General features: G+C 37.7%; 1 protein-coding gene across 1 annotated transcript; it reads right to left on the bottom strand.

The window, feature by feature from the left end:
* Positions 1–1309: 1309 nt before the first annotated feature.
* On the bottom strand, positions 1310–3928 carry LOC140889832 (uncharacterized). Its single transcript, XM_073297561.1, has 5 exons — positions 3320–3928; positions 2477–3258; positions 2197–2341; positions 1520–1974; positions 1310–1373 (listed from the first exon to the last, which is right to left on the bottom strand). The coding sequence occupies exons 1-5, from the start codon at positions 3926–3928 to the stop codon at positions 1310–1312; spliced, it is 2055 nt and encodes a 684-aa protein (XP_073153662.1).
* Positions 3929–18699: the final 14771 nt, after the last annotated feature.

The following is an 18699-nucleotide window of genomic DNA, read 5'->3' as shown; positions in this document are numbered from 1 at the left end:
ATGGCGAATAACATGAGAATAATTTTCCACATACTTTCTTAACATGGAGATATGGAAGACATTGCGAACACCCTCCAAGTTTGGTGGTAGTGCCACTCGGTAAGCTCGAGCCCCTACTTTTTCTAGGATCTCAAAAGGTCCTATATATCTTGGACTCAATTTACCCTTTTTTCCAAATCTCATAACACCTTTCCATGGTGACACCTTTAACAATACATGGTCACCTACTTCAAAATCCAAATCTCTACGTCGCTGGTCGGCGTAACTTTTCTGCCGACTTTGCGCTGTCAACATTCTGTCTCTGATATTAGCTATCACATCTACTGTTTGGATCACTATTTCCGGCCCCAAAACAGCTCTCTCTCCAACTTCATCCCAGTGTAGGGGAGTTCTACACTTTCTCCCATACAACGCCTCATAAGGAGCCATGCCAATAGTTGCTTGATAACTATTGTTGTAAGTAAACTCCACTAAAGGCAATTTCGATTCCCAATTACCTCCAAAGTTGATCATACAAGCTCTCAACATGTCTTCGAGTATTTGGATCACTCGTTCTAACTGACCATCTGTCTGAGGGTGGAAAGCTGTACTGAAAGCTAGCTTCGTTCCCAATCCTCTATGTAAACTTCCCCAAAAGTTTGAAGTGAACTTAGGATCTCTGTCAGATACTATCCTCGCCGGTACTCCATGCAATCTGAGAATTTCTCGAATGTACAGCTCTGCATACTGATTCATGGAGAAGTTATTACTGACTGGAATGAAATGAGCTGACTTAGTTAACCTGTCAACTACCACCCAAATCGAGTTCATCCATCGCGGTGAAACTGGCAATCCTACCACGAAATCCATAGTGACATCTTCCCACTTCCATGTGGGTATTGTCAATGGTTTTAGGAGTCCTGCCGGTCTTTGATGCTCGATCTTCACTTGTTGACAAGTCAAACATTCATTCACAAATTTTACAACATCCCTCTTCATACATGGCCACCAATATAAGGATTGCAGATCCTTATACATTTTCGTACTTCCTGGGTGAATAGAATACAGAACAGTATGGGCTTCAGTCATCACTTCAACTCTCAGTGAGTCTACTGCTGGCACCCACATTCTACCTCGGTGATGAACAATTCCATCTTTGACAGTGTACAATGTACCACCCTTGGCTTCATCTCTGTTCCTCCACAACGTCAACTGTTCATCAGAAGCTTGGCCTGCTCGAATTCTCTCAAGCAAACTAGGTACTACTGTTAAGGCTGCTAGAGTGCATACCTCCATTGGTTCGAATACCTCCAAACTCATCCGTTCAAATTCAGCAATCAACTCCTGCTGGACTGTCAATTGGTTCAATGTCGCAGACTTGCGACTCAAGGCATCTGCTACAACATTAGCCTTACCAGGATGATAGCTAATGTCACAGTCGTAGTCCTTCACCAATTCTAGCCATCTTCTTTGCCTCATGTTTAACTCCTTCTGAGTGAAGAAATATTTTAGGCTTTTGTGATCAGTGAAAATCTGATACCTTTCCCCGTACAAGTAGTGTATCCATAGCTTCAAAGCAAAAACAACTGCCGCCAACTCAAGATCATGAGTCGGGTAGTTCCTCTCATGGATCTTCAGCTGTCGAGATGCATATGCTGCTATTACTTTATCATCCTGCATCAAAACAGCTCCTAATCCACTCTTAGAAGCATCGGTATAAACCACAAAATGACCCGTGCCTTCGGGAATTGCTAGCACTGGCGCTGACATCAATCTTTCCTTCAATTCTGCAAAGCTCTTCTCACATTGTTCTGACCACACAAACTTCACACCTTTTCGAGTTAAGGAAGTCAGTGGTAGAGCTATCTTGGAGAAGTCTTGAATAAATCTCCTGTAGTATCCTGCTAAACCCAAGAAACTCTGTATTTCTGTAGCATTCTTTGGAGCAACCCAATTTCGGACTGCTTCCACCTTAGACGAATCCACCTCAATTCCCTCCAGCCAAAATTCACACTTACTGAACTTAGCATATAGTTGCTTTTCTTTCAAAATCTGCGACACTGTAGTCAAGTGCTGGCGATGCTCCTCTAGACTGCGAGAGTAGATCAATATGTCATCTATGAAGACTATGAAAAACTGATCCAAGAAGGGTTGAAACACTCTGTTCATCAAATCCATGAACACAGCTGGTGCATTGGTCAATCCAAACGGCATTACTAAGAACTCGTAATGGCCATAGCGAGTCCTGAATGCTGTCTTCTGCACATCTGCATCCTTCACCTTCAGCTGATGGTAGCCTGATCGTAGATCGGTTTTTGAGAACACCTCTGCCCCTTGCAATTGGTCGAACAAGTCGTCTATTCTGGGCAAGGGATATCTGTTCTTCACTGTAACTCGATTCAGCTCTCTATAGTCAATGCACAACCTCACTGACCCATCTTTCTTCTTAACAAACAACACCGGTGCACCCCATGGCGATACACTCGGTCTGATGAACCCCTTATCCAGCAACTCTTGCAATTGATCTTTCAGTTCTTTCATCTCAGTCGGTGCTAATCTGTATGGTGCCTTAGAAGCTGGCTTAGTTCCAGGCATCAATTCTATCCCAAATTCGACTTCCCTGACTGGAGGCAATCCCACAACATCATCGGGAAAAACTTTTGAAAAGTCCTTCACTACCTCCACTGCCACAAGTTTCGATCGCTGCACTTCCAGCTTGCCAGTTAGACTTGCAAGAAATCCTGTACACCCATTACACAATAACTGCCAAGCTGTTCCTGCAGAGATCATACCTGGTGAGCTCCTCTTAGATGTAGTGCGGTACACAAATGGTTTTCCGTTATGATCTTTCAAAGAGACAGTTCTCCGTTTGCAGTCAATAATAGCCTCATGCTGAGCCAACCAGTCCATCCCAAAAATCGCATCGAAATCCACCATCTTCAAAACAATAAAATCTTCACACAACACTAGACTCTGCATCTGAACCTTGCAATTTCTTACCACACTACTATTTTTCAGTTCTTCTCTCGAGGGTAACGTCACACAAAATTCCGAAATAGATTCATCCGGCAAGACCCTCAATTTCATCATAAAACAAATAGACATAAAAGAGTGCGTAGCTCCTGTATCTATCAACACGAAAGCAGGTAAATCAGCAATACGGATCATACCTGTGAAAATTGCAGAATCTGGGTCAACCTGATCGTGAGTCATAGCAAACACTCTTCCTTTGATAGGCTCCTTTGATTGCGGGCAGTCTTTGGCAAAATGCTCTGGCCTCTTGCAAAGAAAGAAAGTATTGGTCCCCAGCATACATTGACCGGAGTGTGATTTCCCACACTTCTGACAGATAGGTGCATTTGACGGCCTTGGAGCATTGGCGTTCGGTTGATTCTGTCCCTGAGGTCGTGCCTGATTGGGGTTTTGGCGCTACTGCTACTGCGGTCTCCTTTGAGCTGGAGCTTGGTACGGCCTTTTTGACTAGGCCCTTGCTGCTCTCTCCTTGGTAACTGACTCTTTTCGCTTGCGATTCCTTGATAATATCATTCCCATCTTTTTCTGACAACATTGCCTCATCGACTGCTTCTTGGTACGTTTGTGCCCCACTCAATCTGACATCACGTCGAATAGTGGCATTCAGTCCCTCTGTGAAATGCTTCAACTCCTCTGCAGCATTACCCGAAATCATGGGCACAAAGTACCTACCCCTCTCAAACTTCTTCACATACTCGGCAATGGACATGCTCCCTTGGCGGAGCTCCAGAAATTCTCTAGCAAGTCTAGTCCTGGTGCTGATAGTGAAATATTTCCCATAGAACACATCTTTGAATCCATTCCAAGTCAACGTAGTCATATCCACAGCAGAACGGGCTCCCTGCCACCAAACCCGTGCATCCTCACAAAACATAAAGATGGCACACCTCACACGGTCTGCATCAGTGAGCTGCATGTAGTCAAAAATGGTCTCCACTGACTGCACCCATTTCTCGGCTACAAGGGGATCAGCCCCTCCTTTGAACTCCTGGGGCCCTAGATCCTTAAACTGCTTAAAGATCGGATTAGTTAATAGCGGCTGATTGTTGTTCCGTCCTCCCTCTTGTGCTTGGATTAACTGTTGAATCTGTTCCCCTTGGGCTCTACTCTGCTCTTGCAACAGAGTCGCCAACCCAGCCAAAAACTGGTTATTCTAATTGTCCTCATTGTTCGGATTCCTACAGTTAGCCATTATCCTGATGTCCATACAGTCCACATATTTAATTACGTTATTTAAACATAACATCATAAACAACATGCATAATTTATTAATCGTAATTACTATCATGCATCTTAAACAATCCATAACATAAAACTTACAGACATGAAGACAAAGCATAGGGTCGTGGCGAGAATGCATGCGTGCAAACAATCCCAGAGCGAACTGCTCTGATACCAAGCTGTAACATCCCAATTTCTCAATCAAAACGTTACTCAAACATACATACTTAAAATAGCTTTAAAGACCACAAATATGAAATTAGGATTTCAAAACACAACCTTAAAAAAATTTGGACAGCACCTATGGTGCAAGGGCGCGGAAAACTTGCGTCCCTGCACCACCAACGCTGCCCCCTAGTGCAGGGGCGCTCAAAAACTGCGCCCCTGCATCGGTGGTACTGCCTGCGCACGCAGGCAGCAGGCGCGCAGGGTGGGAACTTCTTTTTTTTTTTTTTCTCTTTTTCGGTTCTTTTCGATTTCAAATCAAATCTATTCACTCACCCATCAAAACTTATAATTAAACACATGAAAAACTTCAAAATATACGCACATCACGATCCAACTTTTCAAAGTTTTGAATCAAAACTTCTCATTCAAAATCTCTTCTTCCAAAATTCTGATTTTTACAACATAAATGCCCTAGAATCTCAATAAACTTATACCGAAAACATCAGGAACGCATCACGCTTCGCGATTTTATAACATACTCATGTAACTTTCTAAAATCATGCATCAATCAACACCATAAATCAACCTAGGATTCATATCAAACATATTTATACTCTTGAATGGGTTTCAAAACATTAAAAACTTGCCTGAATCGTCTGATTGGGATTAACCTGGACGGCGGAACGATCTAGCCTTGAGAAGTCAAAGAACCCTACCCTTGATGCAGCGTTTGAGTGAGAGAGATTTGAAAGAAAAAGAGAGCGTTCAAAATGAAAGTTCAGAATAAAATTCTGAACGCTTATTTTTTTTGTGACTAATAAGCTTCAAAACGGCCCATTAATTACACTTAAAATCCTTTAAAATTTTACCCTCCCATTTAATAAAAAAAAAAATACACTGCATCCCTTTAAACTTAATTTAAAATAAACAAATTTTCTTTACTCAAGCCAAGGCTAGGCTTGTCCCTACGATCCAAAATTAATACCAACCTGAAAACTTTAAAATCATACATATCACATAACATTTCAGGCATTTAATTAAATCACATAATTCACATAACAATTAATTTATCTAAATAACATGCATTAATTCATATAATTCAATCAATTAATCGTGATTAAGCTAGTGGACTTTTCGGACCTTACATATCCATAAACAAAATAATATTTATTAAATTCTCATTTTCTATACTAACGTGGATAGAGTGGAAATTTTCTCACGTATTTAGCGAGCTGATGACCGGTGTAGAAGTACAAGAAGGTAAAATATTAAGTACTCTTTAAATGAACAAAAGGGGAAAAATAATATTTGCTTTGGGTTTGAATCTTCTAGCAAATGAACGAGATTCGTAAGGTCACCTGGAAATTTGGCGAATTTGAGACACTTACATTCTAAAATGGATATGTTTTCAGCAAGCAGTCTCTTCCTTGGATATGGTTTGAAAAGGTTCTATCGTAAAAAAAAAAAAAAGAAAAAAAGAAAAAATCTTTGCATCAATTGGGGAAGATGCTATTCTATGAAGATGACAACGTAATGGTTATTAAATTTGAAGGGCAAAATAGTCATTTAATAATTACATATAATTCAGAAATTTGGATGGGGCACGTGAGCTATTGTCTTGAAAACTGAAGGACTAGTCCGCTCATTAAAACTTTTTAGGGGGTTTCATGCTCTTTAGGTCTTTCACGGGGGGTCACAATGCTATTAGCCCGGAATTTTTAACCAAAAGTTAGAGATATATGTTTTTATTTTTTATTTTTTTTTTGTTGATAGTTTAAAATTAAATTTCATATTTGTATCCATAAAAATTATCATATTTCACAATCATCGTCGATTATATTTATTTATTTTTATTTCATACTCACGCCCCTTCTTCTCCCAAATTATATATTTTGCATTTTTAAATAATTTTTCATCTCTATATTATTTTTACATATTTTATGCATTTATAAAAAAATTTATAATTTATTTTTTAATTAATCTTATATATATTTTCAATCACTCCTGTTCTAAATTTTATAAATTAATTTTAATACAAAATGTAATAATAATTATATAAATACATTTTTGATGGTGTGAATATCAAAATTTAATTGTGAAATAACTTAAATTGAGATGAGTTGCGGTCATTGTATTCAAGAAAGTGTATATATTCTATCAATTATGCACTCGCGTTACGTGTATATAACAATTTTAATATTTGATTAATTAATACATTCGATGAGAAAATTTTGAAGGCATGTCTTTAATTTTACCCAAAAATAATAGAATGAAAATTTTATGTGAATGTACTAAAAAAAATTGCTAGCTAGGTTTTTTTTTATAAAAGATTAACCATACCACATACCAAATTGTAGTTATTATCAACTACTTAAGTTAATAAAGTAGAAAATGTAACAAATAAAGTGAAAAACTTATTATTATTATTTTTTAACAAAACAAAGTTACTTCCATTATCGATCGAGGAGGATAATTTTGATATACAACATTGTTCAACCAAGAAGAAATTACATCATTAAATTCTATATTTACACTTTTTTTATGACGTGAGAATCCGCAGCCGCTACCTTTCGGTGTGCACTGGATAAACTCTCGCACTAACGAAATAGCCTGCAACCTATATTAGTCAGGTAAACCACACTAGGCAAGCCTTGTGTGACAGGTTAGTCCAAAAAGGTGTTGATAGGGGGAATTGAACTTCTAACTTCTGTCCAAGAGTTCACCTACTCCACCAACTTAGACAACCCCTTAGAAGCTCTATATTCACACTTTTCTTTCAAGCATATACAGGCAATTTGACACACCATACATATAGGACCGAGCGCTTACCACTTACCAAATGCAATAACTAGTGGTAATGGTATAACTCAAATCTTTTAAACCGCATAGCAGCTCAAGAGTCATGGTTCGATAGCTCTACATAGTAGGGACAATTATTGCACCTCAACAATCTCCCTCTCAATAATTGGATGCCTTGAAATCAACGGAAATCGAACCCGTGACCTTGGCTCTGATATCAATTATAGGATCGAGCGTTTGCCATTTTACCAAAAACTATTGCTGGTGGTAATGGTATAACTTAGATATTTTAAATCTCAGAACAGTCCAAACACCATGATTCGATCGTTCTACTCAGCAGAGACAATTATTGCGCTCCAACAATATCTCTCCCAATACACTAATTTTCCATCAATGTGAATCAAACTCATGATCTTCACCGTAATACCAATTTTAGGACTGATTAATGTGTGTAGAGGGAAGGGGGTGAATACACACTTCAAATTTTTCTACTTAAAAAATCAGTTCAGTTGAGTTGTCAACTGAACTCATTGTTCCTTCTTGACTTTTAATGTCAATTAACCAACAAAATATGTGAGGAAAAGGCTAACTGACAGATAAGAACACTTTGAAAGATGGCTCGACTAAAAATTAAGAACATGAGAAATACTTCTGGATGTTTGGAGATTCAACAACTCATTAGTCACCCATTTCTTCCTTTTTGTGAATGTACACACTAGAATATTTGAGAGTTACAAGTATTTCGTAAAACCTCGATTTAGTCCGAACTTAAACATTGCCTCAACTAAAACTACTATCACTCAACTAGATACAAATAACACTCCTCGATTGAATGAAAATTATAACGATTTACACTTTTAAACTTAGCACAAATTGATCTTCACTTGATCAGATATAGAACTTTGAGAGTTTTGTATTGAGTATATCAGTTAATGTAGGAATAACTTGTAAGCTTGAAAGTACGATTAAAGACTTGTGTAGTAACCTGACTTTTATTTTAAGTAATTAAATGTCTAAGCATATTTAAATTATTAAAACATGATTAAGGAGTATTTATTTGGAAAAAAATAAGTAGAAAATCAGCTTCAGGATGCCCGAAATTGCTCAAGAGGACCCCAGGGACCCGAGTAATTCGAAAGGTCTGAACTACAAGCATGGTAAGTTCGGAGGATCCAAATTGTTCGGAAGAAGAAAAGGGAGTTCAGAAGCAAAGAGTGGGTTCAAACCTACCAAACTTGAGATCGGATCGTTCGAATAGTTAAGTCATGCACACTAATGAGGTGTCAAGTATGTACATACACGTGAAAATTCATGCAAGATCGGAACTTCCGAAGTAGGGATCAGACCATCCAAAGAATTTCGGACCAACCGAACTCGAGATCGGAGCTTCTGAAGACACATGCATGTCCAGAGACGTGGCATGCATGCAGGTTCGGACCTTCCGAACCTAGGATCGGAGCTTCCGAACATGCTCTGTAAATAGACCAAGATTTCTCACAATTTAGTTTGCGTTTAAGATGTTGACCTAATTCAGTGTATATATCTTAGTTTTTTAGTCGTTTTCTATAGGTCTGGGCGATAGCAAGGTGCTACGGAGCTTGTAATGGAGCTATGCTTGGGTGAGGGCCTTCGACAATTCGACATAAGTGGGCTAACGACAAACGCATATATAAGTCTAGACTCTTAGTATCTAGGAGTAGATATTAATCTAGTTAAGGCTTTTAGATAATTTATAGTGATATGGTGTTCACTTGACTTGTAGGCTTGGATTGTAGACAGTTATACAGCTAGACCAATAGTTGAGGTACGTAAGTACAGACTGAGATAGCCAGCAAAGTATGAATGTTTATGTGTTGCATTATTATCTTTCATATGATGCATGATATTATTGTTCATGATTTTGTATGCGGCATTGACATACCATATTGAGCCCATTGTCCTTTCAAGATAGCCTAGTGTTTTAGGGTCGCTCAGCCCAAGTGTTTTCCTTGTACGATCGTGTATCACGAGACACCAACTGGATTGAGTGGGCAACATGTGCGGTTTGCCCAGGACAGTGATAGTCCAAGATCGGGTTCAGTATGTGTGGCACCACCTAGATCCTACGGGGGCTGAGTGCGCGTACTAGCGGCGCCTACATTCTAAGCATGATGTTTTCATATCTTGATCCCAGAGTACCAAATAATTCATATTTGCATGAGAGTATGCATCATATAAACCTGTATACTCATACTTTTGTACGGGGCATTAGATCTCACGTCCCTACTTTTATCTCGGACACCCCATTCGACGGGAAAGGTTTGTCGGTGGACAAAGAACAAAATCAGTGGTTTATCGATGACCAGAGTTTGGTAGCAGGGGTTGTCAATGGATTCTAGATTAAGCTTTTATTTGGTATTTAATTGATTCAATTGGGTTGTATATTTTTTTTTTGGGTTTCCAATTAATTACCGGTTGTATTCTTCTAGGTTAGTATCTGTTTAAATTTCCGTAGTAACTCTGATTATGGTTTTTCTTTAAGTTTAATTGCATGTTTAAGTTTATGATTAGTAGGTGATCCGGGTTGGGTCACTAAATTTATGGCATTAGAGATAGCTGGATACGAAGATGACAGTAGTCATGGAAGCGACGGGTGTTGGGGTGATGTGGATTCCCAGGGATATCCCCAAGATCAACTTCATCGACAAGACGATGATTGATAAGTGCAATTTATGCACTTAGTTTACATATAATTTGACTTGAATTTTGTGATGTATCGAGCAAATTTTATGTGTATTTGTTGTTGTTTTTGTGAGATGCAAGGATTGGATGAAAAATACCGAGAAGAGGTGGATGAAGGAATTACAAAGCTGAAACTTTAAAAAATTACTGGAGCTGCTAGAGACATTCAAATCTAATCTCCACCGTTCAAAATGAATTCAAGATGTTTTATAGTGTTGTCAAAATTTCAGCTCGATCCGACGGTTAGAACGTGAGATATGATTTTTGGAAAAATGTCGCGTGCTTGACAGATGAAGCATTAGAGCATAATCGCAAGAAAAGAATAATTGTTGCGATGGTTGTTCGTAAGGGAAGCGATTCTACTCTACATGGGAAGAGATTCTGCGCTAGCTTGATGTGAAGGAAGCGATTCTGCTCTAGAAAGTAGCGATTCAGCGCTACTTTCTAGAAAATGGAAAAAAAAATCAGATTTCAATAATTAAAAGACGCGATCCTTGGGATTTGTTTAGAGGGCTTTTGAGCAAATATAAAAGGGAATTTAGGAGCACTAAGAAAGGAACGGCCGCACACACCAGCAGCCGCACAAAAATCTGAACAACTCACGTACAAAAGGAGTAGAAACGTGAAGAAGAGATTGAGAGAGGAAGAACAAGTGCTGAACGTGAGGACGACAAAATTGGAAGAGAAAACTTCAAAGACGAAGGACGCGGACGCTACTTTGAATTTGTTTCTCTTTATCTTTTCTTCTTAAATTTTGAATTGATGTTTAGTTTGAAGAACATGATTTGGTTTTTGCTTATTTTTTATCATGAACTAAATTCTTAAATCTAGAGGATGATGTAGCTTACTGGATACGACTTTTATGACTTTTTAATTTATTGGATTGAATTCTCTTTATTTAATTGTGTTTTTTAAAATTGATTGTCTTTAAATTACATGATCAATAATTGAATTGTTATATTTATTTGAAATCTGGCACTTGAGAGAGGGGATTTTGAATAGGACCATTAAAAAATACACTGTTAATGTTTATATAGCTCGGGAGGGTGTATAACTTTAACAGAGCTCTTGTAAGAAACATCGTTTATCACATATCATTAAGCTTAGATTTTTTAATAGGAATATTGGAATCAATTTGATATATTCTATTTGTTTCTTGGGAGAAGGAAATAAAAATACTTAAGTGTTCTTCGTTATTAGATGAAAGAAATTCACGAGCATAAATTAATTAGAAGTAGTTATTGTCGAAACTAAATGAAATCAAATCCTCTATATATTTTCTCTCAAGTGTGTTATTTACTCATTAGTTTTTTAATTTAATTTATTTGAATTTGAAAAAAATCTCATTCTTAATTTTTGAAATAAATTTAGCCTATTTTAATTACAAGCGCTAATATAATTTTCAAGCATACTCCTCGTGGGAACGATACTCTATTCACTCTATATTAAACTTGACAATCGTGCGCTTGAGAGCAAAAATTACGCAACAATGACCATCGTATGTTTGATTTGCATAGGTTATTCGGTTGGGACCTAAGCCATTGGTGGACAGTGAGACATCCGAGATTTCATAGGATTGGTTAGAGCGCATGGAGAGTTGTTTTTGAACATTCCGTTGCTCAGAGGAGCATATAATGGAGGCCACCGAGTTACCTATGGAGGACAAAGCACACAATTGGTGGAGATCTACGTTCGCATATGTGCTGGCTGAGCAAGGGCATGTCTCTTGGATAGATTTCCGCAAGGAATTTACAAAATTAAATTTTCCTCCAGCTCTCCGTTAGGTAAAGATTATGAAATTGTTGAGCTTGAATCAAGGGGATATGTCAATCGAAGAATACCAGCAGAAGTTCATCGATTGTTTTTGCTTTTTTGTCCCCACATCAATGAGATTTCTACAACTAAGTATGACCACTTCCTGCAAATGTTGAACCAGGAGATTTTTGATCACGTGTCTGTTTGCAATGATCCCACTTCTTATGAGAGCTTGGTGAATCGATGTAGAAAATCTGAGATCAATATTTTGAGACGGAGATTTACAGATTGGTGGAACTTCGAGTGTGTTGGCACCAAGAGTACAATCGTTTAAGAAGCCCGAATCTTCTTTATCTATAGGATCTGGTGAGACTCGTCAGTCTAGTAAGAGTAAGTTATCCCGTGAGCATGTGGGAGAGAGCATGTCATCGAGAATTTTTGTGCTGCTTCTGGGGCATGTTTTGTCTGTGGTGGTTTGGATCATATTAAGAAGAATTTTCCCAAGCGTGGATGATAGAGTGGTCAAGGATCTAGGATGGAATCCTAGGGTAGTAGACCATCTGAGGCATCAGTGCAGCAGAGGACCCAGGGTAGACATCGTGGAGGCGGTCAGCAATCTCAAGTGCAGGGTTAGATGTATGCACTTCAGGGAGATCTGATTCAGGCTAGGATGGATGATGATACACATGATGATTTTGATGGTTGATTTATATGGGCATATCTTATTGTACTTGTCTTGTTTTTGTTTTGTATCTTGGGATTGTAATAAGAATTGTACTGAATCTGGTTTAATGTTTTTAGTTTGGGATTATCTTGGTTTATTTATTTTAGTAATTTTTTAAATTGATTAGTGTTCAACTCTTGTGACTCTTAGATTATTTGGGTAATCTGATTTGATGAACTGTAAGTACTTGCCAAGTGATCAGTTCTAGGTGATTTCCCTAGAGTAATTGGGTAAGTACGTGATCTGGATGATTGATTCCATGGATGAATATTTTCATCATGGGATCATTTGTGTTATATAACAAGTGTTTTGGACTATGATAGATTATGTGTAAGGCCCGGGATTATTTGATTTAACCCGAAAATATTTAATTTTAATTCGAGAATATTTAATTTAAGAATTTTTGGAGTTTAGATTTAAATTCTAATATTTTTAAATTATTTAGGATTGAAATTGAATTAAAAAAAAGTTTTGAGGGCTGATTTGCAAATAGTGAAGAGTGGAGGGGCCAAAGTGCAATTTTCATAGTTAGTGGAGGACACTTGATAGGCACAGTTTGGTTTGGGTGATAGGATACGTAATACATAGATAAATAATATCATGTAATTAAAAATAAATAAGAAATAATAGTTAATATATTATTTGATTTGATGGATTGATTATAGTTTATTTCATTTAATTGATGTAAAATTAATAATTAATAAATGGATAAATAATATGACGAGAATAACACGAGATTGGATGAGATAAGTTATACATAGATTAATAATATACCAAACCAAATAATGTCTAAATGTATATGTACGTGTATATGACATATCTTCATCACAATTAGCATCCCAAAGTCAAAACCTTCAGCTTCTTCATCTCAGTTTGATCTTGAAACTTCATTATCTCAAGATCCGTTCAACCGAATTTAATTTCGGACATAGCGCTGCGATCCTATTGCTACGATATTAGATTTGGTGTAAGTTTTATTATGTTCCAGCATGTTTTGAAAGTTGAATATTGGGAGAAATAAGAATCGAGCATGAATATTTGTTCTTTAGTTTATATGCCTTACCGTATCGAAATCGGATTGAAGAACGGATATCAATTTCAACTCTTAAGATTTTCCAGCATGTGTTAGATTCTTATAATTCAGATTATGATGGTTTAGTGATGATATCTTGCTGATATGTGGTATATTTGAGGTGTATGTGATGGTTAGAATTGATAGAAATGAAGTTCGATTACCGGTTTTGTTGTCGTTATGCCACCGGTTCGAAAATGACTAGACTTGTGATATCTTGATTGAGCTGGACATTGATTGAGTTCTTTGCTGATGTTCTTGGATTATTTATGTTATATTTTCAGATTTGCATCAAGGGACATCGACTTTGTGAATTCAGATTCGAATCGGAAAGTAAGAGAACAAGGTTTGAAATCGTTTAGTTGATGATTGGATGATGAACTTGAACAACAATTGATATATGTGATCTTGATGTTAATTGATCAGATTGGAGCAAATAATCAAGAATAAATCGAAGGTATAAAATGATATTGATCGATAAGGGAATTTGATACTCGAGATTGATGATTTCTTGAGTATTCCCGAAGAAAATCACATACTTGTTATTTATACGTTCTTGTTTTAGAACTAGAATTGTTGATCTATCACAGGTAGGGGTGCAAACGAACCGAATCGAGCCGAATAATGGTAAAATTTTAAGGCTCGAATTCAGCTTGATAAGAGTATATTCGAGTTTGAGCTCGATTCGAAGCTCGATAATTTCAAATATTTTGGCTCGAGCTAGGCTCAAAACATTCGAACCTATTCATGAACTATATCTCGGATATTATGGTTCGAAAGGTTCGAAATGTTCGAAAAGGTTCGAAATGTATATATTTATTATATAATTATATTATATTAATTAAATATTAAAGTTCGCGAACTATCAAACAAAATATTTTGGCTCGAGCTCGGCTCGAAAAAAAGTTCGACCATGTTCAAATTTGGCTCGAGTTCGATAAGCTCGAATATGAATCAAATATTTATCGAGTGGGCTCGTAAAACTCACGAATCGACCGGCTCGGTTCGTTTGCACCCCTAATCACAGGTAGTGGATCTTTATATTATAACTAAAGTTATATTGTTGTCATATCAAATATGACTATCGAAAATGGATCCATCCACAGTTCGGATATGAATCTTGAGGCCTGGAGCGGATTTAAATCTCAATCCAAGATTATATACGAGTCTTGAGTCATGGAGCGGCTTTAAATCTCAACACCAAGATTTTATTCAAATTTTGAGGCCTGGAGCTGCTTTAAATCTCAATGAACGAAGTTTATTTAGGAATTATGCAATTTATTCTCTATATCTTGAAGTTGATATATGTTGTTATTGCAGGCATATGTCTTTTATACAGAGAATTATATTATCACCAGAGTTTATCCGGCTGTTGTCTTGTTTTGTATGTGCGCATGACAACAGATGGAGCAGGAGCTAGTCAGAGACGACATGGGTAGCTCGAGAGAAAGTCTAAGAACGTGGAGTCTCGGGTTATAGTAGAAGTTGTATGATATATGGTTTGTGAAACACTTTAGAAACCATTACTTGATACAAACTAGAGAGCATGTTGAACAACTTGTGTAATGTAGCTCTTTTGTTGTATTTGAAATACTAGTTGGATGTATCAGACTTGTAAACATGTTTAGAAATTGATATATATATATATATATATACATATATGTTTGTGCATGTGTTAGATGTTAAAAGAGCAGGTTTTGGAAGAGAACAAAGGGTCAAGGATGAGTTGCAGAACAAGGCTTGAATCTGCTCAAGGAAGGCCCGAGCTGCAATTTTTGGCAGCCCGTGCGAAGCCCCAACCCGAAGTTTGGAGATTGAGCGCGGCCAAAAAGTGCCGCTCGAGCGCACCCTTAGTTAAATTTTTTTTTTGATCTTTCTCCTTACATGTTTTATTAATTATGCTTATTCATTAATTACCCCATAAGAATGAGATTAGCAACCCGAGGCCCCATAACAGTGGTATCAGAGCGAAGTTAGTTCTTGGACTGAGATAGATGAGCGGGATAGATCGAGTCTGATTGATTTATTTTTCTCGCATGAAATTGAGTTTCTTATTTGAGTATATTATTATTTTTATGCGAGTATGTTTATTTGAAAACTATATCAGACTTGACTCTTGATCAAAACTCGATCTCCTGAGACTGCATAATTATGCCGATCAGAGGGGGGACTGAAACATAATGGTTGGATCTGATATATGGTTTTATTGTTCACTAATCTGTTTGAATATCAGATATGCCTCCTTGACAAGCACCAGTCACTAGACAGACAATTGATATTCCTTCGGCAGAACCAGCACCAGTACCACAGACAATGGCAGAACCTCCGAATGCTCAGGGTAGTACATCTGCTGATCCGATGGATGTGACTGCTACTCCGATGGAGACACTGTTAAAAAGATTTCAGTCATTTAAACCTCCAACACTTAAGGGAATTGAGAATTAAGTGGAATGTAAGAGTTTTCTAAAAGAAATTGATCAGCTATTTGAATCCCTGGACTATTTTGATGATCGTAGGATTCAACTTGTTGTACACCAACTACATGACGTTGCAAAAGGTTGGTGGATAGCAGCCAAGAAAGCATTGGAGAATCGAGGTACAATTGTTACCATGTCTGTAATTAAAACTGCTTTTTATCAATGATTCTTTCCAGTTTCCTATAGAAAAGAAAAAGGAGCAGAGTTTGCTACTTTGCAACAAGGGCAGTTGAACATCGAAGAATATGTTTCCAAGTTCATGAGTCTACTGAAATTTTCTCCCCACATAGCAGACAATGATGAAGCTCAAGCTGGCCACTTCATAAATGGACTGAATCCGGATGTCTTCACTTTGACGACCAAATAACTTTGTCGATGCCTTTAATCGTGAAAAGGGAGAAGAAGCTGGTATATTGAGACAGAGAGGAGAACAGTTTGTACCACCGCCAGCTAGACCATCCCATGATCAGCCACAGATTACACCACCACCACCTAGATTCGAGGGAGGAAGTGGTAGTAGCATAAGAGATTTCTTCAGAGCTAAAAGGAAGCAGTTTAAGAAAGCAGGTAGCAGTTTTTATAGCTCTAGTGGACAAAGAAAGTTTAAGTCTAGACAGAGTTCAGTTTCCTCTGGAGTATACTGCAACAAATGTGGAGGTCGTCATGCCAGCGACAAATGTAGAGGTGTATTTGGCAGTTGTCATATTTGTAACCAGACGGGACATTTTGCGAGAATCTGCCCACAACGTGGTTCTGGAAGTTCACAAGGTGCTGGATCATCTAGATCGGTGACTCAATCAGAGAGACAAGCATCTTATGTTCATTCTTTCCAAACACCGCCACCATCACACAGTCGAGTATGAGGAATCCAGTCAGCGAGTCAACCTCATAGGCAACAAGATCGAGTCTTTGCTTTGACTTAGGAGCAGGCTCAAGCAGCACCTGATGACGTTATTGTAGGTAACTGCTCTATTTATGGTTATCATGCTTATGTGCTAGTAGATATGGGAGCTTCACATACGTTTATTTCTGAACAATTTGTTATATCACATGATTTTCTTGTTGAGCCATTAGCTACTGTAGTATCCATCTCTTCACCTTTGGGGGAGAGGTATAGTATCAATGAAATCCGTTAAGAATTGTATACTACAGTATGAAGGCAATGGGATTGAGATTTATTGTATTGTACTTGGTTTGTCAGACTTTGATTGCATTATCTGCATAGACATGTTAACCAAGTACAGGGCTACAGTTGATTTCTTTCAGAAGGTTGTGATATTCAGACCAGAGATGGCAGACGAATGGAAGTTTTATGGTAAGGGTCTTTGATATCTGTTCTATCTACGACCCAATTATTGCATAAAGGAGCAGAATGATTTCTTATCTATGCCATAGATGTACTGAAAACTAGCCCGAAATTGGCAGATTTGCCAGTGGTTAGTGAATTTGCTGATTTCCTGATGAGATTCCAGGATTGCCTCCAGTTCGGGAGTTAGACTTCAGTATAGAACTGATGCCAGATACGCAACCGATATCGAAAGCTCCTTACAGAATGGCACCGGTTGAATTGAAAGAATTGAAGGATCAACTTGAATATATTTTGGCCAAGGGGTACATTAGACCGATTGTTTCACCTTGGGGCGCTCCGGTTCTGTTTGTACGAAAGAAGGATGGATCGATGAGACTGTGCATTGACTATCGGCAATTGAATAAAGCAACGGTAAAGAATCGATATCCTTTGCCTAGAATAGATGATTTGTTTGATCAGTTGCAAGGTTTTTCAGTTTATTCCAAGATCGATCTGAGGTCTGGTTATCATCAGTTGCGAGTGCGAAATGAGGATATCTCAAAAACTGCTTTCAGAATGAGGTATGGTCACTATGAATTCATTGTTATGCCATTTGGACTGACCAATGCCAATTTTTATGGGACTGATGAATAGAATATTTCATAGATATCTTGACGAATTTGTTATTATTTTCATTGATGATATTCTAATTTATTCGAAGAATATGTGTGATCATGCTGAACATCTAAGAATTGTATTAAAGACTTTGAGAACGGAGAAATTGTATGCCAAGTTATCCAAATGTGAATTTTGGTTGCAGAAAGTTGTGTTTCTTGGACACATCATTTCAGGTGATGGTATTTCAGTCGATCCGAGCAAGGTTGAGGCAGTGATCAGTTGGCCAAGACCTACATCAGTTCCAAAAATACGTAGTTTTATGGGCTTAGCAAGTTATTATCGAAGATTTATCATGATTTTTCTAGTATTGCAAAGCCTATTACTCAGTTGACACAGAAGAATGCACCGTATATTTGGACTGAAACTTGTGAAGCTAGTTTCATTGAGTTGAAGAAAAGATTGACAAGTGCACCGGTCTTGACGATTCCTTCAGGTACTGATGATTTCACTATTTATTGTGATGCTTCTCACAGGGGACTAGGGTGTGTGCTTATGCAGCGAGATAATGTTATTGCTTATGCCTCGAGACAGTTGAAACCACATGAGACCATATATCCAATTCATGATCTTGAATTGGCAGCAATTTTTTTTGCATTGAAGATTTGACGACACTATCTTTACGGTTATTCTGACCATAAAATCTTGAAATATCTGTTTTCACAATCTGAACTGAACATGAGGCAAAGAAGATGACTTGATTTGTTGAAAGACTTTGATTGCGAGATAAAATACTATCCGAGGAAATCCAATGCAGCGGCTGATGCATTGAGTCAAAAGATATGTT

Source organism: Henckelia pumila, chromosome 3 (genome assembly GCF_033568475.1).
Source record: "Henckelia pumila isolate YLH828 chromosome 3, ASM3356847v2, whole genome shotgun sequence".
Taxonomy (NCBI): domain Eukaryota; kingdom Viridiplantae; phylum Streptophyta; class Magnoliopsida; order Lamiales; family Gesneriaceae; genus Henckelia; species Henckelia pumila.
This window is presented reverse-complemented; position numbering and strand designations above follow the sequence as displayed.